At 32.7% G+C, this 24826-nt stretch overlaps 1 protein-coding gene across 6 annotated transcripts in view; it reads left to right on the forward strand.

The window, feature by feature from the left end:
- LOC148947248 (zinc-regulated GTPase metalloprotein activator 1-like) overlaps positions 1–24826 on the forward strand; it is a 261597-nt gene that overhangs the window by 201827 nt on the left and 34944 nt on the right. The window contains exon 10 of one of the 6 annotated variants that reach the window (XM_089097352.1): positions 11277–11330. The exons of the other annotated variants lie outside the window; for them this stretch is intronic. Coding sequence (XP_088953478.1) covers positions 11277–11312 — 36 coding nt within the window. The 3' untranslated portion in view covers positions 11313–11330. Of the gene's footprint in view, positions 1–11276; positions 11331–24826 lie in introns of those variants that run through there. 6 annotated transcript variants of the gene reach the window in all.

The raw sequence follows: 24826 nt of genomic DNA on the forward strand, positions 1-24826 counted from the left end.
TTTTCAATTTAAAAAGAAATGGCTGAAAAGTTTTTTGAAGGGGATTGGTTGCATGAAGGGTTGAGTTGCACGAGGGTTCAGTTAAAGGGGATACAGTTACATGGGGGTTTAGTTAAATTGGGTTGAGTTGCACGAGGGTTCAGTTAAATTGGGTGGAGTTGCACGAGGGTTCATTAGCACGAGGGTTCAGTAGCACGGGGGTTCAGTTGTACAGGGTTTCGATTATAAAGGGGTCCGGTTACATGGGGGGTTCAGGTGCCCGGGGGGTGAGTTACCTGGGGCGTGAATTCCACGATAGTAGTTCTGTGTCGTGGTTTAGGGTGTCAGAGTTACAGTCTCTTGATCTTTCAAAGTTCACTTTGATTTTACTTAATTGATTCTTTTTGTTTGCAGGTCAGGGATGGTGTTTGCAAATCAAAGGTGGTTTTTCAGACATACGTTTTTCTGACTGTCGTGTGTGTTTGGATGTTCTGCCGAAAAAAAAAATATGTTAATAAGCTTAATCAATAAACATATTTAATCTTAAACCGTCTTTATTATTTAGAATAGTTTTATTCATTTCATTAAATTATGAAAAAATTGTAAGTAAGTAACAATAGCTTTCTTGAATTCGCTTCCTGGAAACAATACAGATATTTAATTCAAGAAATCATAATTTATTTTTTCTGTTCAATTATTTTCAGTGTAAGCCAATATAATTACCACATTCTTTTATTCTAGCTTATTATTTTCAGTGTAAGCCAATATAATTACCACATTCTTTTATTCTAACTTAACTTGTAGGAATAGAGTTTCGGTTACTATTGAGTCTTACATGCCTGAAATCATGAATTAGAATGTTTAATTAGCTGTTTGGGTTTTCAGACACAGTTTTTTAGATGTTTATGGGTGTTAGGGTCCCGGAGAGTTTTATGACTCCTCCCTGCAATGAATTCAGATGGTTTTAGGACTCATCCCCCTAGCCATAACTCCATTCAACCTTGAGTGAAGATATAAAAGATTGATGAAGTATTTTTCTACTTAACAACTATATTAATAACTTCAAAGATGATAGGACTGTATGACACAGAATTTATCAGTTACCGAGAGTGTTTGCAAGTCTAAGTTGGGTTTTCAGACCTACGTTTTTTAGATTTTCGTGGGTGTTTGGATGTTCTGCCGAAAAAAAAATATGTTACTACGCTTAAGCAATAAATATCTTTAAGCTTAACCCGTCTTTATTCTTTAGAATAGTTTTATTTATTTCATTAAATTAAGAAAAAATTGTAAGTAAGCAACAATAGCTTTCTTGAATTTGCTTTCTGGACACAATACAGATATTTAATTCAAGAAATCATAATTTATTTTTTCTGTTCAATTATTTTCAGTGTAAGCGAATATAATTACCACATTCTTTTATTCTAGCTTCTTATTTTCAGTGTAAGCCAATATAATTACCACATTCTTTTATTCTAACTTAACTTTTAGGAATAGAGTTTCGGTTACTATTGAGCCTTACATGCCTGAAATCATGAATTAGAATATTTAGTTAGCTGTTTGGGATTTTCAGACATAGTTTTTTAGATGTTCATGGGTGTTAGGTTCCTGGAGGGTTTTATGACTCCTCCCTCCAATGAATTCAGATGGTTTTAGGACTCATCCCCCTAGCCATAACTCCATTCAACCTTGAGCGAAGATATAAAAGTTTGAGGAAGTATTTTTCTACTTAACAACTACATTAATAACTTCGAAGATGATAGGACTGTATGACACAGAATTTATCAGTTACCGAGAGTTCAATGACTCCTCCCCGCAATGACTTCCAGGGGTTTTATGACTCCTCCCCACAATGAATTCAGATGGTTTTAGGACTCATCCCCCTAGCCATAACTCCATTCAGCCTTGAGCGAAGATATAAAAGTTTGATGAAGTATTTTTCTACTTAACAACTACATTAATAACTTCCAAGATGATAGGACTGTATGACACAGAATTTATCAGTTTGAAAAAATCATCTTGTGGTGTTATATTTGAATGTGCATTTTTATTATTGTCTATGGAACTCGAACAAATTGACTGTTATCCTTGGATAGTGAACTATAACATGTTTGAGTATGATAAAAGCTTGTGGAGTACTACATTACGTCATATGAACAGACTGGGATTCTACGATAGAGTAATACCACCACTTAATAATGCTGGTCGGGAACTGAGAAATGTTCTGGAGGAAGTCAGTGAAATTTGCAGCTTTTTCGGGGTTGAAGCGCTCTACGTAAAGGGCAATGTACCTACAGATAAAGTTTTAATTCAAAAGTGTGACCCTAGGATTCCACTTTTCAATCTAGAAGAGTTTAAGTGTCCTAAATTTGAGGGGGTTATCACCGTCCTGAAGACGAGGTTAGGTTCTTCGCACAGTGGATACCTAAGAACATACATGATCGTGATAAATCCATAAGACATGTTAAAAAACTCTTTTATATCATGGGACCATCGTTTGTGGATGTTTAAGAGTGAACTCTAAGTACTATTTTTATGTAAACATTTTTTGTTGTTTTTTTCAAAAAAAAAATCTGTTAATACGTTTAAGCAATAAATATCTTTAAGCTTAACCCGTCTTTATTCTTTAGAATAGTTCTAGTGTAAGCAAGTAACAAACTCTTTCCTGAAGTCACCTCTTGGATACACAATGCAGAAACTTCATTTAAGAAACTATGAAAAAGTTGTAAGTAAGTAAGTAAGTAAGTAACAAATTCGTTCTTGAAGTCACCTCTTGGATACACAATACAAAAATTTCATTAAAGAAATTATGAAAAAATTGTAAGTAAGTAGCAAATTCTTTCTTGAATTCACCTGCTGGATAAACAAAGACATTTCGTTCAAGAAATTATGACAAAATTCTCAGTAAATAACAAACTCTTTACTGTTTATATGACTTAGATATATGATGTAGAAATTTAATTCAAGAAATTATGAAAAAATTATCAGTAAGTAACAATTTCTTTCTTGAAGTCAACTCTTGGATACACAATACGGAAATTTCATTCAAGAAATTATGAAAATACTTGTAAGTAAGTAACAAACTCTTTATTGATTTCAGCTCTTGGATATACAGTACAGATACTTCATTCAAGAAATTATGAAAAAATTGCAAGTAAGTAACTTTTTTTTCTCTTTTGTCACAAACAATTTTCACTTAGCTACATGATGTAGAAATTTAATTCAAGAAATTATTAAAAAATTCTCAGTAAGTAAAAATTTCTTTCTTGAAGTCAACTCTTGGATACACAATACGGAAATTTCATTCAAGAAATTATTAAAAAAATGTAAATAAGTATCAAATTCTTTCTTGAATACTTCATTCAAGAAATTATAAAAAAAATCACAATTAAGTAACTTTTTTTTTCTCTTTATCACAAACAATTTTCACTTAGCTACACGATGTAGAAATTTAATTCAAGAAATTATGAAAAAATTCTCAGTAAGAAACAATTTCTTTCTTGAAGTCAAGTCTGGGATACACAATACGGAAATTTCATTCAAGAAATTATAAAAATATTTGTAAGTAAGTAACAAGCTCTTTATTGTTTTCCCCTCTTGAACATACAGTGCAGATACTTCATTCAAGAAACGTGATTAAACACGTTTTGAAACTACATGCTATTTGCATGCCTTTCCTTGGCACCTTTCCAAACGAACGGGGATTAACTTTTTTTTCTCTTTATCACAAACAATTTTCACTTGGATACAAGATGTAGAAAATTTAGTTCAAGAAATTATTAAAAAATTATCAGTAAGAAACAATTTCTTTATCAAAGTCAAGTCTTGGATACACAAAACTAAAATTTCAGTCAAGAAATTATGAAAAATATTTTTAATTAAGTAACAACCTCTTTATTGACTTCCCCTCTTGAATATACAGTACAGATAGTTTATTCAAGAAAAGTGATTAAACACGTTTTGAAACTACATGCTATTTGCATGCCTTTCCTTGGCACCTTTCCAAACGAACAGGGATTCCCCACTGGGTCCTACACATTGCAAAAAGTGAGCAGTAGGAAAACTCCACGTTTTCAGCCAGACTGGTTTTTTAGACAACCCCCATTAGACAACGTGCGCGCACGTAACCTCGTCTAAATTAACCTTAAAAAAATGAAATAAAGCTATGTCGACTTTGCATGTCTCTCTCACTCTGTATGCGCTGTCGTGGTGTGTAACCAATCACCAATCAAGTTATTGTATATTGAGCAACCTCCGCTGTCTCTGATTGGTCCCTAAAAAATGGGTGTTGTCTAAAAAACCAGTCTGGCTGAAAACGTGGAGTTTTCCTACTGCTCACTTTTTGCAATGTGTAGGAACCAGTGGGGAATCCCCGTTCGTTTGGAAAGGTGCCAAGGAAAGGCATGCAAATAGCATGTAGTTTCAAAACGTGTTTAATCACGTTTCTTGAATGAAGTATCTGTACTGTATATTCAAGAGGTGAAATCAATAAAGAGCTTGTTACTTACTTACAAATATTTTTATAATTTCTTGAATGAAATTTCCGTATTGTGTATCCAAGAGTTGACTTCAAGAAAGAAATTGTTACTTACTGAGAATTTTTTCATAATTTCTTGAATTAAATTTCTACATCGTGTAGCTAAGTGAAAATTGTTTGTGATAAAGAGAAAAAAAAAGTTAATCCCCGTTCGTTTGGAAAGGTGCCAAGGAAAGGCATGCAAATAGCATGTAGTTTCAAAACGTGTTTAATCACGTTTCTTGAATGAAGTATATGTACTGTATATTCAAGATGTGAAAACAATAAAGAGTTTGTTACTTACTTACCAATTTTTTTATAATTTCTTGAATAAAATTCCCGTATTGTGTATCCACAAGATGACTTCAAGAAAGAAATTGTTAATGACTGAGAATGTTTTAATAATTTCTTGAATTAAATTTCTACATCTTTTAGCTAAGTGAAAATTGTTTGTGATAAAGAGAAAAAAAAAGTTACTTACTTGCGATTTTTTCATAATTTCTTGAATGAAGTATCTGTACTGTATATCCAAGAGGTGAAATCAATAAAGAGTTTTGTTACTTATTTACAAATATTTTCATAATTTCTTGAATGAAATTTCTACATTGTGTATCCAAGAGTTGACTTCAAGAAATAAATTGTTGCTTACTGAGAATTTTTTAAAAATTTATTGAATTAAATTTCTACATCATGTAGCTAAGTGAAAAATTGTTTGTGATAAAGAGAAAAAAAAGTTACTTACTTGCGATTTTTTCATAATTTCTTGAATGAAGTATCGGTACTGTATATCCAAGAGCTGAAATCAATAAAGAGTTTGTTACTTACTTACAAATATTTTCATAATTTCTTGAATGAAATTTCCGTATTGTGTATCCAAGAGATGACTTCAAGAAAGAAATTGTTACTTACTGAGAGTTTTTTCATAATTTCTTGAATTAAATTTCTACATCATGTATCTAAGTCATGTAAACAATAAATAGTTTGTTACTTACTTATAATTTTGTCATAATTTCTTGAACGAAATGTCTTTGTTTATCCAGCAGGTAAATTCAAGAAAGAATTTGCTACTTACTTACAATTTTGTCATAACTTCTTTAATGAAAATTTCTGTATTGTGTATCCAAGAGGTGACTTCAAGAAAGAATTTATTACTTACTTACTTACTTACAACTTTTTCATAGTTTCTTAAATTAAGTTTCTTCATTGTGTATCCAAGAGGTGACTTCAGGAAAGAGTTTGTTACTTGCTTACACTAGAACTATTCTAAAGAATAAAGACGGGTTAAGCTGGTTACCAGGGCCATTTGCTTATTACAATGAACCCTACATGGCTTGGTAGACAGGTTTTCTATTATGACACCCATTTTTTAGTAAAGCATTAATAGATACAAAACGTGATTGTGTATGACACTCATTTTTTGGAGGTCAAACTCATGGATACATGTTTATTTATTTTTTTTTTTTTTAAACTGGTATTTTTTCAATCAAGCCCATAGCACTTTGCAGAAACCCGTGAATGTAGGACTGAAAGTCTGTTCGTAGTATATCTGAATCCAATTAATAATCATTTTAAGTTGAAAATTGTGACGTAAAAATAACTCTATTTGCGAATTTTTTTTTTTTGCGAAAAGGTATTTGCGTAAAGGTATTGCGTTGGTTAATAATGCCTCAAGGGTAATTAAAGAATGGGATGCTTCCATCAACAATACAAAGAATATGCTCAGATACTTAATAAATTTGACGCCTACAAGAGACATTGGTAAAAGGTATTCAATAGCTTAATTGAAAAGTATGGATAGAATGACATTGTGACTTGAACTCGCTTTACCTCTGCGGTGTGGTCTGTATAATACACAAGTAAAGTTTGAAAAGTATTTTCAATTTAAAAAGAAATGGCTGAAACGTGTTTTGAAGGGGATTGGTTGCATGAAGGGTTGAGTTGCACGAGGGTTCAGTTAAAGGGGCTACAGGTACATGGGGGTTTAGTTAAATTTGGTTGAGTTGCACGAGGGTTCAGTTAAATTGGGTGGAGTTGCACGAGGGTTCAGTAGCACGCGGGTTCAGTAGCACGGGGGTTCAGTTGTACAGGGTTTCGATTATAAAGGGGTTCCGTTACATGGGGGGTTCAGTTGCACGGGGGTTGAGTTAAATGGGGCTTGAATTCCACGAGAGTAGTGCTTTGTCGTGGTTTAGCTTGTCACAGTTACATTCTCTTGATCTTTCAAAGTTCACTTTGATTTTATTTCATTGAGTCTTTTTGTGTGCATGTCCGGGCTGGTGTTTGCAAGTCCAAGTTGGGTTTTCAGACCTACGTTTTTAGATTTTCGTGGGTGTTTGGATGTTTTGCCAAAAAAAAAAACTTAGTTTTACCCACAACGCCTCGCACTTTAAGCTAAATTTTTTTATTTTTTAAAAAATTAGAGTTGTGAGAAAGTCGAACTTTAACGTAAAGAGAGAGTCGTGGAGGAGGGGACAGCCCCCTTTCATAAACGGAATAATTTTTATTCGTTTTAAGTTTTGACATCGTTCCTTACTTTCAGTTTAAAAAAAACTTGTTTTTACTTAGGTAATAATGGAACATTTAGTATTTTTTCTAATGTAAGTGTTTTCTTAAGAAAATGGCCCATCTGTAACAAATATAGCCTTAGCTAGTTAAAACTGCACATAAACTCTTGATTTTTTTTATCGTGTTACTTAGATAATAAAGGAACATTTGGTTTTCTTTCCTAATTTAGTGTGTTTTCTTAAGAAAATGCCCCATCTTTAACAAATTTTGCCTTAACTAGTTAAAACTGTGTATAAATTCTTCAATTTTAGTTATGTTACTTAGCTAATAAAGGAACATTCGGTTTTCTTTCCTTATTTATGTGTTTTCTTTTGTTTGCATGTCCGGGCTGATGTTTGCAAGTCCAAGTTGGGTTTTCAGACCTACGTTTTTTTAGATTTTCGTGGGTGTTTGGATGTTTTGCCAAAAAAAAAACATAGTTGTACCCTCAACGCCTCTCTCTTTACGCTAAATTTTTTTATTATTTACAAAATTAGAGTCGTGAGAAATTCAAACTTTAACGTAAAGAACGAGTCGTTGAGGAGGGGGCAGCCCCTTTAATTTCTATCAGTTTTAAGTTTTGTCATCATTCCTAACTTTCAGTTAAAAAAACTTGTTTTTTACTTACGTAATAATGGAACATTTAGTATTTTTTATAATGTAAGTGTTTTCTTAATAAAATGGCCCATCCGGAACAAATGTAGCCTTAGCTAGTTAAAACTGCACATAAACTCTTGATTTTTTGTCGTGTTACTTAGATAATAAAGGTACATTTGGTTTTCTTACCTAATTTAGTGTGTTTTCTTAAGAAAATGACCCATCGTTAGCAAATTTTGCCTTAAATAGTTAAAACTGTGAATAAACTCTTCAATTTTAGTTATATTACTTAGCTAATAAAGGATCATTTGGTTTTCTTTCCTTATTTATGTGTTTCTTTTGTGTACATGTCCGGGCGGATGTTTGCAATTCAAAGTTTTGTTTTCAGACCTACGTTTTTTAGATTTTAGTGGGTATTTTGATGTTCTGCCAAAAAAAAAACATATTTTTAACCACAACGCCTCGCTCTTTACGCTAAATTTTTTATTGTTTTAGAAATTAGAGTTTTGAGAAAGTCAAACTTTAACGTAAAGAACGAGTCGTTGAGGAGGGGACAGCCCCTTTCATAAACGGAATAATTTCTATTCGTTTTAAGTTTTGACATCGTTCCTTACTTTCAGTTTAAAAAAAATTTTTTTTTACTTAGGTAATAATGGAACATTTAGTATTTTTTCTAATGTAAGTGTTTTCTTATGAAAATGGCCCATCTGTAACAAATATAGCCTTAGCTAGTTAAAACTGCACATAAACTCTTGATTTTTTGTCGTGTTACTTAGATAATAAAGGTACATTTGGTTTTCTTTCCTAATTTAGTGTGTTTTCTTAAGAAAATGACCCATCTTTAACAAATTTTGCCTTAACTACTTAAAACTGTGCATAAATTCTTCAATTTTAGTTATGTTACTTAGCTAATAAAGGAATTTTTGGTTTTCTTTCCTTATTTATGTGTTTTCTTTTGTTTGCATGTCCGGGCTGGTATTTGCAAGTCCAAGTTGGGTTTTCAGACCTACGTTTTTTAGATTTTCGTGGGTGTTTCGATGTTCTGCCGAAAAAAAAAATATGTTACTAAGCTTAAGTAATAGACATCTAAGCTTAACCCGTCTTTATTATTTATAATAGTTTTATTCATTTAATTAAATTAAGAAAAAATTTTAATTAAGCAGCAATAGCTTTCTTGAATTTGCTTCCTGGAAACAATACAGAAATTTCATTAAAGAAATCATAATTTATTTTTTTCTGTTCAATTGTTTTCAGTGTAAGCGAATATAATTACCATATTCTTTTATTCTAGCTTATTATTTTCAGTGTAAGCCAATATAATTACCACATTCTTTTATTATAACTTAACTTGTAGGAATAGAGTTTCGGTTACTATTGAGCCTTACATGCCTGAAATCATGAATTAGAATGTCTAATTAGCTGTTTGGGTTTTCAGACACAGTTTTTTTTAGATATTCACGGGTGTTAGGTTTCCGGAGAGTTTTATGACTACCCCCTCCAATGAATTCAGATGGTTTTAGGACTCATCCCTATAGCCATAATTCCATTCAACCTTGGGTGAAGATATAAAAGTTTGATGAAGTGTTTTTCTACTTAACAACTACATTAATGACTTCCAAGATGATAGGACTGTATGAAACAGAATTTATCAGTTACCGAGAGTGTTTGCAAGTCTAAGTTGGGTTTTCAGACCTTCGTTTTTTAGCTGTTATTGTGTGTTTTGATGTTTTTCCGAAAAAAAAAATATGTTTCTAAGTATAATCAATAGACATCTAAGCTTAACCCGTCTTTATTCTTTATAATTGTTTTATTCAGTTAATTAAATTAATAAACAATTTTAATTACTCAGAAATATATTTATTTAATTTTCGTTATGGAAACCATACATAAATATAATTCAATAAAACATAATTTATTTTTTCTGTTCAATTGTTTTCAGTTTAAACCAATATAATTACCACATTCTTTTATTCTATCTTCTAATTTTCAGTGTAAGCCAATATAATTACCACATTCTTTTATTCTAACTTAACTTTTAGGAATAGAGTTTCGGTTACTATTGAGCCTTACATGCCTGAAATCATGAATTAGAATATTTAATTAGCTGTTTGGGTTTTCAGACATAGTGTTTTAGATGTTCATGGGTGTTAGGTTCCTGGAGGGTTTTATGACTCCTCCCTCCAATGAATTCAGATGGTTTTAGGACTCATCCCCTAGCCATAACTCCATTCAACCTTGAGCAAAGATATAAAAGTTTGATGAAGTATTTTTCTACTTAACAACTACATTAATAACTACCAAGATGATAGGACTGTATGACACAGAATTTATCAGTTACCGAGAGTTCAATGACTCCTCCCCACAATGAGTTCCAGGGGTTTTATGACTCCTCCCCACAATGAATTCAGATGGTTTTAGGACTCATCCCCCTAGCCATAACTCCATTCAGCCTTGAGCGAAGATATAAAAGTTTGATTAAGTATTTTTCTACTTAACAACTACATTAATAACTTCCAAGATGATAGGACTGTATGACACAGAATTTATCAGTTTGAAAAAATCATCTTCTGGTCTTATATTTGAATATACATTTTTATTATTGTCTATGGAACTCGAAGAAATTGACTGTTATCATTGGACAGTGAACTATAATATGTTTGAGTATGATAAGCGCTTATGGAGTACTACATTACGCCGTATGAACAGACTGGGATTCTACGATAGAGTAATACCACCACTTAATAATGCTGGTCGGGAACTGAGAAATGTTCAGGAGGAAGTCAGTGAAATTTGCAGCTTTTTTGGGGTTGAAGCACTCTACGTAAAGGGCAATGTACCTACAGATAAAGTTTTAATTCAAAAGTTTGACCCTGGGATTCCACTTTTCAATCTAGAAGAGTTTAAGTGTCCCAAATTTGAGGGGGGTTATCACCGTCCTGAAGACGAGGTTAGGTTCTTCGCACAGTGGATACCTAAGAACATACATGATCGTGATAAATCCATAAGACATGTTAAAAACTATTTTATATCATGGGACCATCGTTTGTGGATGTTTAAGAGTGAACTCTAAGTACTATTTTTATGTAAACATTTGTTGTTGTTTTTTTCAAAAAAAAAATCTGTTAATACGTTTAAGCAATAAATATCTTTAAGCTTAACCAGTCTTTATTCTTTAGAATAGTTCTATTGTAAGCAAGTAACAAACTCTTTCCTGAAGTCACCTCTTGGATACACAATGCAGAAACTTCATTTAAGAAACTATGAAAAAGTTGTAAGTAAGTAAGTAAGTAACAAATTCTTTCTTGAAGTCACCTCTTGGATACACAATACAGAAATTTTCATTAAAGAAATTATGAAAAAATTGTAAGTAAGTAGCAAATTCTTTCTTGAATTCACCTGCTGGATAAACAAAGACATTTCGTTCAAGAAATTATGACAAAATTCTAAGTAAGTAACAAACTCTTTATTGTTTACATGACTTAGATACATGATGTAGAAATTTAATTCAAGAAATTATGAAAAAATTCTCAGTAAGTAACAATTTCTTTCTTGAAGTCAACTCTTGGATACACGATATGGAAATTTCATTCAAGAAATTATGAAAATATTTGTAAGTAAGTAACAAACTCTTTATTGATTTCAGCTCTTGGATATACAGTACCGATACTTCATTCAATAAATTATGAAAAAATCGCAAGTAAGTAACTTTTTTTTCTCTTTATCACAAACAATTTTCACTTCGCTACATGATGTAGAAATTTAATTCAGTAAATTTTTAAAAAATTCTCAGTAAGCGACAATTTCTTTACTTAAGTCAACTCTTGGATAGGCAATACGGAAATGTCATTCAAGAAATTATGAAAATATTTTTGAGTAAGTAACAAAACTCTTTATTGATTCCACCTCCTGGATATACAATACAGATACTTTATTCAATGAATTATGAAAAAATCGCAAGTAAGTAACTTTTTTTCTCTTTATCACAAACAACTTTCACTTAGCTCCACGATGTAGAAATTTAATTCAAGAAATTATTAAAACATTCTCAGTAAGTAACAATTTCTTTCTTGAAGTCAACTCTTGGATACACAATACGGAAATTTCATTCAAGAAATTATGAAAAAATTGTAACTAAGTAGCAAATTATTTCTTGAATACTTCATTCAAGAAATTATAAAAAAAATCGCAATTAAGTAACTTTTTTTTTCTCTTTATCACAAACAATTTTCGCTTAGCTACACGATGTAGAAATTTAATTCAGGAAATTATGAAAAAATTCTAAGTAAGAAACAATTTCTTTCTTGAAGTCAAGTCTTGGATATACAATACGGAAATTTCATTCAAGAAATTATAAAAATATTTGTAAGTAAGTAACAAGCTCTTTATTGATTTCACCTCTGGAATATACAGTACAGATACTTCATTCAAGAAACGTGATTAAACACGTTTTGAAACTACATGCTATTTGCATGCCTTTCCTTGGCACCTTTCCAAACGAACGGGGATTAACTTTTTTTTTCTCTTTATCACAAACAATTTTCACTTAGCTACACGATGTAGAAATTTAATTCAATAAATTATGAAAAAATTCTCAGTAAGTAAAAATTTCTTTATTAAAGTCAACTATTTGAAACACAATAAGAGAATTTCATTCAGGAAATTATAAAAATATTTTGAAGTAAGTAACAAGCTCTTTATTGACTTCACGTCTTGAATATACAGTAGAGATACTTCATTCAAGAAACGTGATTAAACACGTTTTGAAACTACATGCTTTTTGCATGCCTTTCCTTGGCACCTTTCCAAACGAACGGGGATTCCCCACTGGTTCCTACACATTGGAAAAAGTGAGCAGTAGGAAAACTCCACGTTTTCAGCCAGACTGGTTTTTTAGACAACCCCCATTAGACAACGTGCGCGCACGTAACCTCGTCTAAATTAACCTTAAAAAATGAAATAAAGCTATGTCGACTTTGCATGTCTCTCTCACTATGTATGCGCCGTCGTGGTGTGTAACCAATCACCAATCAAGTTATTGTATATTGAGCAACCTCCGCTATCTCTGATTGGTCCCTAAAAAATGGGTGTTGTCTAAAAAACCAGTCTGGCTGAAAACGTAGAGTTTTCCTACTGCTCACTTTTTGCAATGTGTAGGAACCAGTGGGGAATCTCTGTTCGTTTGGAAAGGTGCCAAGGAAAGGCAAGCAAATAGCATGTAGTTTCAAAACGTGTTTAATCACGTTTCTTGAATGAAGTATCTGTACTGTATATTCAAGAGGTGAAATCAATAAAGAGCTTGTTACTCACTTACAAATATTTTTATAATTTCTTGAATGAAATTTCCGTATTGTGTATCCAAGAGTTGACTTCAAGAAAGAAATTGTTACTTACTGAGAATTTTTTCATAATTTCTTGAATTAAATTTCTACATCGTGTAGCTAAGTGAAAATTGTTTGTGATAAAGAGAAAAAAAAAGTTAATCCCCGTTCGTTTGGAAAGGTGCCAAGGAAAGGCATGTAAATAGCATGTAGTTTCAAAACGTGTTTAATCACGTTTCTTGAATGAAGTATATGTACTGTATATTCAAGAGGTGAAATCAATAAAGAGCTTGTTACTTACTTACAAATATTTTTCATAATTTCTTGAATGAAATTTCCGTATTGTATATCCAAGACTTGACTTCAAGAAAGAAATTGTTACTTACTGAGAATTTTTTCATAATTTCTTGAATTAAATTTCTACATCGTGTAGCTAAGCGAAAATTGTTTGTGATAAAGAGAAAAAAAAGTTACTTACTTGCGATTTTTTTATAATTTCTTGAATGCAGTATTCAAGAAAGAATTTGCTACTTAGTTACAATTTTTTCATAATTTCTTGAATGAAATTTCCGTATTGTGTATCCAAGAGTTGACTTCAAGAAAGAAATTGTTACTTACTGAGAATGTTTTAATAATTTCTTGAATTAAATTTCTACATCATGTAGCTAAGTGAAAATTGTTTGTGATAAAGAGAAAAAAAAAGTTACTTACTTGAAATTTTTTCATAATTTCTTGAATGAAGTATCTGTACTGTATATCCAAGAGGTGAAATCAATAAAGAGTTTTGTTACTTACTTACAAATATTTTCATAATTTCTTGAATGACATTTCCGTATTGTGTATCCAAGAGTTGACTTCAAGAAATAAATTTTTGTTCACTTATAATTTTTTTAAAATTTATTGAATTAAATTTCTACATCATGTATCTAATTTAAAAATGTTTGTGATAAAGAGAAAAAAAAAAGTTACTTACTTGCGATTTTTTCATAATTTCTTGAATGAAGTATCGGTACTGTATATCCAAGAGGTGAAATCAATAAAGTTTGTTACTTACTTACAAATAGTTTCATAATTTCTTGAATGAAATTTCCGTATTGTGTATCCAAGAGATGACTTCAAGAAAGAAATGGTTACTTACTGAGTATTTTTTAATAATTTCTTGAATTAAATTTCTACATCATGTATCTAAGTCATGTAAACAATAAAGAGTTTTTTACTTACTTAGAATTTTGTCATAATTTCTTGAACGAAATGTCTTTGTTTATCCAGCAGGTGAATTCAAGAAAAAATTTGCTACTTATTTACAATTTTTTCATAATTTCTTTAATAAAATTTCTGTATTGTGTATCCAAGAGGTGACTTCAAGAAAGAATTTGTTACTTACTTACTTACTTACAACTTTTTCATAGTTTCTTAAATGAAGTTTCTGCATTGTGTATCCAAGAGGTGACTTCAGGAAAGAGTTTGTTACTTGCTTACACTAGAACTATTATAAATAATAAAGACGGGTTAAGCTTAAAGATATTTATTGATTAAACGTATTAACACGATTCTTTTTGAAAAAAAAACAACAAATTTTTACATAAAAATAGTACTTAGAGTTCACTCTTAAACATCCAAAAACGATGGTCCCATGATATAGTATAGTTTTTAACATGTCTAATGGATTTATCACGATCAGGTATGTTCTTAGGTATCCACTGTGCGAAGAACCTAACCTCGTCTTCAGGACGGTGATAACCCCCTCAAATTTAGGACACTTAAACTCTTCTAGATTGAAAAGTGGAATCCTAGGGTCACACTTTTGAATTAAAACTTTATCTGTAGGTACATTGCCCTTTACGTAGAGCGCTTCAACCCCGAAAAAGCTGCAAATTTCACTGACTTCCTCCTGAACATTTCTCAGTTCCCGACCAGCATTATTAAGTGGTGGTATTACTTTATCGTAGAATCCCAGTCTGTTCATATGACGTAATGTAGTACTCCACAAGCTTTTATCATACTCAAACATGTTATAGTTCACTATCCAATGATAACAGTCAATTTCTTCGAGTTCCATAGACAATAATAAAAATGCACATTCAAATATAACACCACAAGATGAATTTTTTAAACTGATAAATTCTGCGTAATACAGTCCTATCATCTTGGAAGTTATTAATGTAGTTGTTAAGTAGAAAAATACTTAATCAAACTTTTATATCTTCGCTCAAGGCTGAATGGAGTTATGGCTAGAGGGATGAGACCTAAAACCATCTGAATTCATTGTAGGGAGGAATCATAAAACCCCTGAAAGTCATTGTGGGGAGGAGTCATTGAACTCTCGGTAACTGATAAATTCTGTGTCATACAGTCCTATCATCTTGGAAGTTATTAATGTAGTTGTTAAGTGGAAAAATACTTCATCAAACTTTTATATCTTTACTCAAGGTTGAATGGAATTATGGCTAGAGGGATGAGTCCTAAAACATCTGAATTCATTGGAGGGAGTAGTCATCAAACCCTCCAAAAACCTAACACCCATGAACATCTAAAAAACTTTGTCTGAAAACCCAAACAACTAATTAAATATTCTAATTCATGATTTCAGGCATGTAAGACTCAATAGTAACCGAAACTCTATTCCTGCAAGTTAAGTTAGAATAAAAGAATGTGGTAATTATATTGGCTTACACTGAAAATAATAAGCTAGAATAAAAGAATATGGTAATTATATTGGCTTACACTGAAAATAATTGAACAGAAAAAATAAATTATGATTTCTTGAATTAAATTTCTGTATTGTTTCCAGAAAGCAAATTCAAGAAAGCTATTGTTACTTACTTACAATTTTTTCATAATTTAATGAAATGAATAAAACTATTCTAAAGAATAAAGACGGGTTAAGCTTAAAGATGTTTATTGCTTAAGCGTATTAACATATTTTTTTTTTCGGCAGAATATCCAAACACCCACGACAGTCTAAAAAACGTAGGTCTGAAAACCCAACTTGGCCTTGCAAACACTCTCGGTAACTGATAAATTCTGTGTCATACAGTCCTATCATCTTGGAAGTTATTAATATAGTTGTTAAGTAGAAAAATACTCCATCAAACTTTTATATCTTCTCTCAAGGTTGAATGGAATTATGGCTAGATGGATGAGTCCTAAAACCATCTGAATTCATTGGAGAGAGGAGTCATAAAACCCTCCAGAAACCTACCACACATGAACATCTAAAAAACTATGTCTGAAAACCCAAACAGCTAATTAAATATTCTAATTCATGATTTCAGGCATGTAAGACTCAATAGTAACCGAAACTCTATTCCTACAAGTTAAGTTAGAATAAAAGAATGTGGTAATTATATTGGCTTACACTGAAAATAATAAGCTAGAATAAAAGAATGTGGTAATTATATGTGGTATGGCTTACACTGAAAATAATTGAACAGAAAAAATAAATTATGATTTCTTGAATTAAATTTCTGTATTGTTTCCAGAAAGCAAATTCAAGAAAGCTATTGTTGCTTACTTACAATTTTTTCTTAATTTAATGAAATAAATAAAACTATTCTAAAGAATAAAGACGGGTTTAGCTTAAAGATATTTATTGCTTAAACTTATTAACATATTTTTTTTCGGCAGAACATACAAACACCCACCAAAATCTAAAAAACGTAGGTCTGAAAAAAAAACTTTGACTTGCAAACACCAGCCCGGACATTTAAACAAAAGAAAACACATAAATAAGGAAAGAAAACCAAATGTTCCTTTATTAGCTAAGTAACATAACTAAAATTGAAGAATTTATGCACAGTTTTAAGTAGTTAAGGAAAAATTTGTTAAAGATGGGTCATTTTCTTAAGAAAACACACTAAATTAGGAAAGAAAACCAAATGTACATTTATTATCTAAGTAACACGACAAAAAATCAAGAGTTTATGTGCAGTTTTAACTAGCTAAGGCTATATTTGTTACAGATGGGCCATTTTCTTAAGAAAAGACTTAAATTAGAAAAGATACTAAATGTTCCATTATTACCAAAGTAAAAAACAAGTTTTTTTAAAACTGAAAGTAAGGAACGATGTCAAAACTTAAAACGAATAGAAATTATTCCGTTTATGAAAGGGGCTGTCCCCTCCTCAACGACTCGTTCTTTACGTTAAAGTTTAACTTTCTCACAACTCTAATTTTTTAAACAATAAAAAAATTTAGCGTAAAGAGCGAGGCGTTTAGGGTACAACTATGTTTTTTTTTCGGCAAAACATTAAAACACCCACGAAAATCTAAGAAACGTAGGTCTGAAAACCCAACTCGGAATTGCAAACACCAGCCCGGACATGTAAACATAAGAAAACAAACAAACAAGGAAAGAAAACCAAATGTTCCTTTATTAGCTAAGTAACGTAACTAAATTTGATGAGTTTATGCACAGTTTTAACTATTTAAGGCAAAATTTGCTAAAGATGGGGCATTTTCTTAAGAAAACACACTAAATTAGGAAAGAAAACCAAATGTTCCTTTATTATCTAAGTAACACGACAAAAAATCAAGAGTTTATGTGCAGTTTTAACTAGCTAAGGCTATATTTGTTCCAGATGGGCCATTTTCTTAAGAAAACACTTACATTATAAAAAATACTAAATGTTCCATTAGTACCTAAGTAAAAAACAAGTTTTTTTAACTGAAAGTAAGGAATGATGTCAAAACTTCAAACGAATAGAAATTATTCCGTTTATGAAGCGGCTGCCCCCTCCTCAACGACTCGTAATTACGTTAAAGTTTGACTTTCTCACAACTCTAATTTTTTAAACAATAAAAAAATTTAGCGTAAAGAGCGAGGCGTTTAGGGTAAAACTATGTTTTTTTTTCTGCAAAACATCCAAACACCCACGAAAATCTAAAAAACGTAGGTCTGAAAACCCAACTTGGACTTGCAAACATCAGCCCGGACATGCAAACAAAAGAAAACACATAAATAAGGAAAGAAAACCAAATGATCCTTTATTAGCTAAGTAACATAACTAAAATTGAAGAATTTATACACAGTTTTAACTAGTTAAGGCAAAATTTGTTAAAGATGGGGCATTTTCTTAAGAAAACACACTAAATTAGGAAAGAAAACCAAATTTTCCTTTATTATCTAAGTAACACGATAAAAAAAATCAAGAGTTTATGTGCAGTTTTAACTAGCTAAGGCTATATTTGTTACAGATGGGCCATTTTCTTAAGAAAACACTTAAATTAGAAAAAATACTAAATGTTCCATTATTACCTAAGTAAAAAAAAAGTTTTTTTTTTAACTGAAAGTAAGGAACGATGTCAAAACTTAAAACGAATAGAAATTATTCCGTTTATAAAAGGGGCTGTCCCCTCCTCAACGACTCGCTCTTTACGTTAAAGTTTGACTTTCTCACAACTCTAATTTTTTAAACAATAAAAAAATTTAGCGTAAAGAGCGAGGCGTTGAGGGTACAACTATGTTTTTTTTTGGCGAAACATCCAAACACCCACGAAAATCTAAAAACGTAGGTCTGAAAACCCAACTTCGACTTGCAAACACCAGCCCGGACATGCAAACAAAAAGAATCAATGAAATAAAATCAAAGTGAACTTTGAAAGATCAAGAGAATGTAACTGTGACAAGCTAAACCACGACAAAGCACTACTCTCGTGGAATTCAAGCCCCATTTAACTCAAACCCCGTGCAACTGAACCCCCCATGTAACTGAACCCCTTTATAATCGAACCCCTGTACAACTGAACCCCCGTGCGACTGAACCCTCTTGCTACTGAACCCTCGTGCACCGCACCCCAATTTAAATGAACCCTCGTGCAACTCAACCCACTTTAATTAAACCCTCGTGTAACTGTACCCCCTTTAACTGAACCCTCGTGCAACTCAACCCTCCATGCAACCCATCCCCCTCAAAACACTTCAGCCATTTCTTTTTAAATTGACAATACTTTTCAAACGTTACTTGTGTATTATACAGACCACATCGGAGAGGTAAAGCGAGGTCAAGTCACAATGTCATTCTATCGTTACTTTTCAATTAAGCTATTGAATACCTTTTACCAATGTCTCTTGTAGGCGTCAAATCTATTAAGTATCTGAGCATATTCTTTGTATTGTTGATGGAAGCATCCCATTCTTTAATTACCCTTGAGGCATTCTTAACCAACGCAATACCTTTACACAAATACTTTTTCGCAAAAAAAAAAATCGCAATTAGAGTTATTTTTACGTCACAATTTTCAACTTAAAATGATTAGTAATTGGATTCAGATATACTACGAACGGACTTTCAGTCCTACATTCACGGGTTTTTGCAAAGTGCTATGGGCTTCATTGAAAAAATACCAGTTTAAAAAAAAAATAAAAAATAAACATGTATCCATGAGTTTGACCTCCAAAAAATGAGTGTCATACACAATCACGTTTTGTATCTATTAATGCTTTACTCAAAAATGAGTCTCATAATAGAAAACCTGTCTGCCACTCCATGTAGAGTTCATTGTAATAAGTAAATGGCCCTGTTAACCAAATTATTTGAAAATATACACACATATCCACGCCTCAGCCTTGTGAAAGCGCATGTAGGTTTTCAAGTAATTGGGGCCTTACTACTAACTAGCCATTCCAATTTCCAATCGAATGAGCCCTTTTCGAAGTTTCTACGGCAACTCCTTCGATACGAAGTGCCCTGGTATGGAAGAAAAAAAAATAATAATACATTGTGCCAACATCGTTCTTTACTTAGGCAGCGCGATTGTGCTGCCTATAATTTAAAATGCAGTAGAGGGTTATGAAAAAAGAATTCTTTACCAGTAGAGCTACCAGCTTAAATTCAACCAACCTACGTACCGTGTCAGGTTTTCTCTGGTTAACATGGGCCAAATTTGTGCACATTGAAGTTTTGGCCTTGAATATTTCTAGAAAAATAAAAACTGAAAGAAAAAAATTTCAGCTTTATTTTCTTTTTATTATTGAAGAAAAACTATCTAGGATTTTCCACATTTAATTCATTGCTGGGACCGAAGTTCGTCCTCGAATAGGATCAAAGGGATCCTCACAAAGAATTTAAAGGACGTTAGAGGGAAAAATAAGGGAGGGTAAATAAGTGAAAATTTGAAAGTAGGGAGGGAAATCTGAAGCTTTTAATAAGATTTGAGTGGAGGAGGATTACTCGCAACTGTGTAGGCTACAAGTCTAAGTAGTCCAGAAAAGATTCTATTACCATATTGCTTGTGTGGCCGTATCCCTCAGCCTGACGTAGCTTGAAGCTGCATTGAGTCTTTAGCAGCAGGATCCTTTTTTTTGTTATTCGGAAGTTTGATTCGATACGATTATGCTTGGTATAAAGAATCACTCTAATGTCTTGAGTCTTCTGGACTTCGTCAGCAAGGTCTCTTCTACAATTTTTACAGTCTCTTCTCCATTTTTTTTTTTTCATTTTTATTGGCGTTTTTGAATAGAAGGCTTTAACGTTGAAACATACTATCAAACATTTAAGTGAAATTTATCAAAAACCAAGCGGATTATTTCTTTTTCAAATGATTGCTCCCTTTGTGTGCTTCCTTTAACGTTATCTTGGTGTTATTTTTCATCTTTTCACAAAGTAATAATCTTTTATTTCTATTCTATCTGTTGCTTACCATGGAGCTAACCACGGATTAAACTGACAAAAAAATCAAATTGAAATTATTTTGAGGAAACTGTACTGATAAGAATGTCGCAATCGTTACTTATTTAAAAATATTGAATGCTTTCTTGATACAACTTAATAGCATAACAGGAAGTATTTCGAAGTATTTTAACAAGAACCTGAAACCCTCAAAATGGTGGCTGATCCTGAAAAGTTAATATTTTGAATTGGCATACTCAAAAATTGTATACCAGAAACTTACATTTCCCTTTACTTCACTTAACTAAATAGCGTATCAGGAAAAGATGAGCCTGAAAAAAACTAAAAAAAAAACTGAGCATGAAAACCAGAGCCTGAAACCCTCAAAATGGTGGCTGGTCGGGAAAAGTTAATATTTTGAATTGCCATACTCGAAATTGTACACCAGAAACTTACATTTCCCCATCTCAAAAATTTGGAGAAGCTCGTATGTCTGTTTTTTTCTCAGCGCTAGTTGCCTAAGTAGACGGCCGTAGAGCCGTGACAAGGGGTTTATTCAACAGACATTTTATAATGTTCGCCTTTATAAACCGAGTCTGACATTGCCTAGATTAAGTGAGGTTTAGCACAAAAACGACAGTTTTTTTGCCAGCGTTGGCCTCCTCCTGGATTATTGCAGGCTGGTAATTTGGAGCTCATTTGACATAATTTTTTGACGTATGCTCTTTTCCTTTGTCCATTCTTACAGCACCAGAAAAAAACACCGTAAGGCGCGAAAAATTAAAATTTCATATGCCTTTCTTGTCATGGAGATTCCTGGGTATGACAACAAATCTATTAATATTTTATGAATCGCTCCAGAGCCAGTGTTGTCACGTGGGATTGAACCTTATCTACTCAACCAAGGCTGTACCCAGAGGGGGGGGGGGTAGGGGGATTTGAACCCCACCAAAAATGTTTTTTTTACCCGTAAAAACGTAACAAAAAGGTATATAAATAAATTTTGTATGCGTTTTTTGTGGTTTTTTTGTGTACCCCCCCCCCCCGAAAAAAATCTTTGAGTAAAACCCATCCGAAAAAAATCCTGGGCACGGCCTTGTACTCAACCAATGAGAAGCTGTGGGATAAAAAAAGGGTCTCAGTAGTTTTTCGAAGAATAATTAATTAATGTATACAATGACCACTCTAGTGCCCCTCCCCCCTTTATCCTGTATCTGATGTGAATAAAAGCCACTCTAGGGTGTCATCTGTAGGAGGGATGAGGATTTGAGGCCGGTTAAACCTAGTCTGCGTTAGTCCTCTCAAGGGATCCTCTCAGTTTGATGTGAAAACATTCCATATAATCTAGATATGAATTTCCTTGTTCCTTTGACGTAGGTAGCCACAACTCCTTTGTTTTGGATCCGTACTCAAGAGCTACTGTCGAATAACAACCAAATTATCTAATACAATTATCCGATGTTGGGTTTTGTTCTACAACATGACAATTTGAGGTAGTATTACTGGTGGATCATCCAAATGGCCATTGCAACCCTGACTTGGTCGCATTTACTTGTGTGCAGTTTTTACTTCATGTAAACTAAATTCCGAGCAAAAAAAACTCTACCTTATCCTCTGCCGCTACCTTATCCTCCTCTCCCCCATTTCAAAATCTTGTATATGTCACTGGGTAGCGTCGAAACACGTCATATCATAAAAATCTATTTTTTGCTGTTCTATTGTCTGTATTGAGCATACCATTTGACTCTAGGGTATTATTTCCATGTCGGTTACCTGACTTATCTGAATCATCGGAGTCGATTATACGCTGATACGTGCCTTATCGATGCTTCATTTTGCGACGACGCTTCAAATCCCATTGCGGACACTTTCAAAAATTTTTTCTTTTTCTTTTACTTCGTAACTTTAAGGTTGCTCTTATAATGTACATGATTAAATAAACTAAACGGCGATCCTCGGTCTGTTTTGCAGAATTGCATTTTAGATTGGTTTTCAGCGAATAGCATTTCGTGTATTGTATTTCGCGACCTAACCTTAAAATAAAAAAGAAACTTTGTAATGATTTTTTGTTCGGAGTAGAAAAAAGACAGTTTAGTGTTAAAATTAAATTATTAACCATCAAAAATGGGGGTAGTCCCTCTCATTCAAACCATTTTTACATGAATTTTTTTTACCCCGAACGCGAGGTTGGTTGAAGCTCCCTTAACCACATGTTCGTGACATTTAAGGGGCTACTTGGGCTTTTCTAAAAACGTACTACAATGCAATAGATGCCTAATTGGTAATGTTTTGTCGGATTTTTCTAAATTTGGAAATATTTTTGGGCTCTTAATGAACATTTCAGTAATGTGTTGTCTTCTATAAAGCCCTAGCAACCGCTTGAACGGTGTGAATTGGGGTCTTTGGGGTAATATCCCCCTCCCGCCCAGTTGATGGTAAAGTTTGCTTATTTTTAAGTTTCAAAGTTGCTCTTTACTGATATGATATTTCTTTTGTTTTTTCGTGGAAAATTTTATTCATACCGCATACCACAATTTTCCACAATTTTCGATCACTCTTATACGAGAACGTAGGCTATCCAAGATATTTGTTCAGGGGGTGGGTGTTTTCTTCGGTCTGGGATCTTTTAAAAAAAAACTTTAAAAGTGCATTAAAAAAATTTATGCATTTTTCTTACGTTTTTACGAGTCAGGCAAAAATTTCAGGTGGGGTTCACACCCCTCCTGGAAACGGCCTTGCTCTTATAATCACATGATGGCTGTAAGGATGCCAATTGAGGGGCGGAGCCAATAAGGGTGCTAATTGAGAGGAGAAGTACTTTTTTTATAGGTTCGTCGCAAAATATCCTTTTTTTGCGATTTCCAGTTAGAAAAAAAAACTACAGAATAACCCCCCCCCCCCAGGTTTTGAAAATAAATTTTGCACCATCTCCTCTCATAATTTTCGTCATTTAACGCTACTGATGGGCTGCAGACAGAATTTCTTCGGAGATAGAAGATGACGACACAACGCCACCAAACAGGTATAAGAATTCAAGACAACAAATTGGAGTGTCAGATAACTAAGGCTTTCTTTTAATTAATGCAAAAACACCTATCTAGCTAAATCACTTCCAAGATTGCATCCAGGGGGGTTAGGCGGTCTGAACCCCCCCCCCCCCTGAAATGTTTGTTCGACTCGTGAAAACGTAACAAAAATGAACATAAACGAATTTTTGATGAGTTTTAAAAAGTTTTTTCTGTACCCCCACCCAAAAAAAAATATAGTCCCCTCTCCTCGAAAAAAAAATCCTGGATTCGACCCTGATTACTTGCATGTACCTTTAATAAACTCCTTAATAAAGATTAAGACATGCTGTTTTCCTGTGCTAACGATTTTTCCCTGCTAAAAATTTCCAGTAGATTAATTTACCGACAGATGCTAAAGGGAACTCATTTAACTGCTTATTCTTTTTGATTGGGTATATATATATACCCACTTGAACTGTCACAGCATGGTCCGAACGAAAATACACGTTAAAAGAGTCTACCTTCGTTTACCTCTTCTCAAATCCGTCGAAAATCAGTTTCTATTGCCCCGGATTTCTCCTTAACAAACGACGGCTTAAATATATCGTCAAATGAATATATTGACAAAATTTTTCGTTAATCCCCTGCTCGCTTTCATTGGTTTTATTGTCGGGTGAGTACTTTAGTTTGGCCCCCCAACAGAGGGCATTGGAGAGAAGACTTGCCCTATTATACGGTTGTCATTGATTGTGCTTAATCGTCAGGGTGTTGCTTGGGATCATTTTGAGGAGGGTGAAAGAGAATAAGGTTGTTTTTAGCGGGTTAAATTGAAGTAATCTTTGGCTGTATTTGCTTTGTCGGTTCCCTCTATAAATGCCATATTTGACAGCCTAGCTGTAAGCTCGTTCATTCCCATGAATAATATTAGTTTTTTCGTTTTTAGATTAATATAGTGATGGAAAAATGAGGGATTAGTTTGCTTTGCCTCCTTTCTTGACTGAAAAAATCAGAGTGAGGAGAATGAAAATTTCCTGTTTAAGGAGTTATCTTATTTAAATGAATTTAATATGTGAATGTTTAGTTTTAAAAAATTAACTATTTAATTTATTTGATGATTTTCATTTATTTAATTTATTGGGTTTAATTTGATTAATTTTTTATAAGTTTTGAAATGAAACACACATTAGAGATAACTTGTTCAAATATGATCTGAAATGGTGAATTCAAAATGAATTATATATTGAAAAAGGCCCCATT

The sequence above is a fragment of the Artemia sp. Qi Xiang Cuo genome, chromosome 11, assembly GCF_049724085.1.
Source record: "Artemia sp. Qi Xiang Cuo chromosome 11, ASM4972408v1, whole genome shotgun sequence".
Lineage (NCBI taxonomy): Eukaryota > Metazoa > Arthropoda > Branchiopoda > Anostraca > Artemiidae > Artemia > Artemia sp. Qi Xiang Cuo.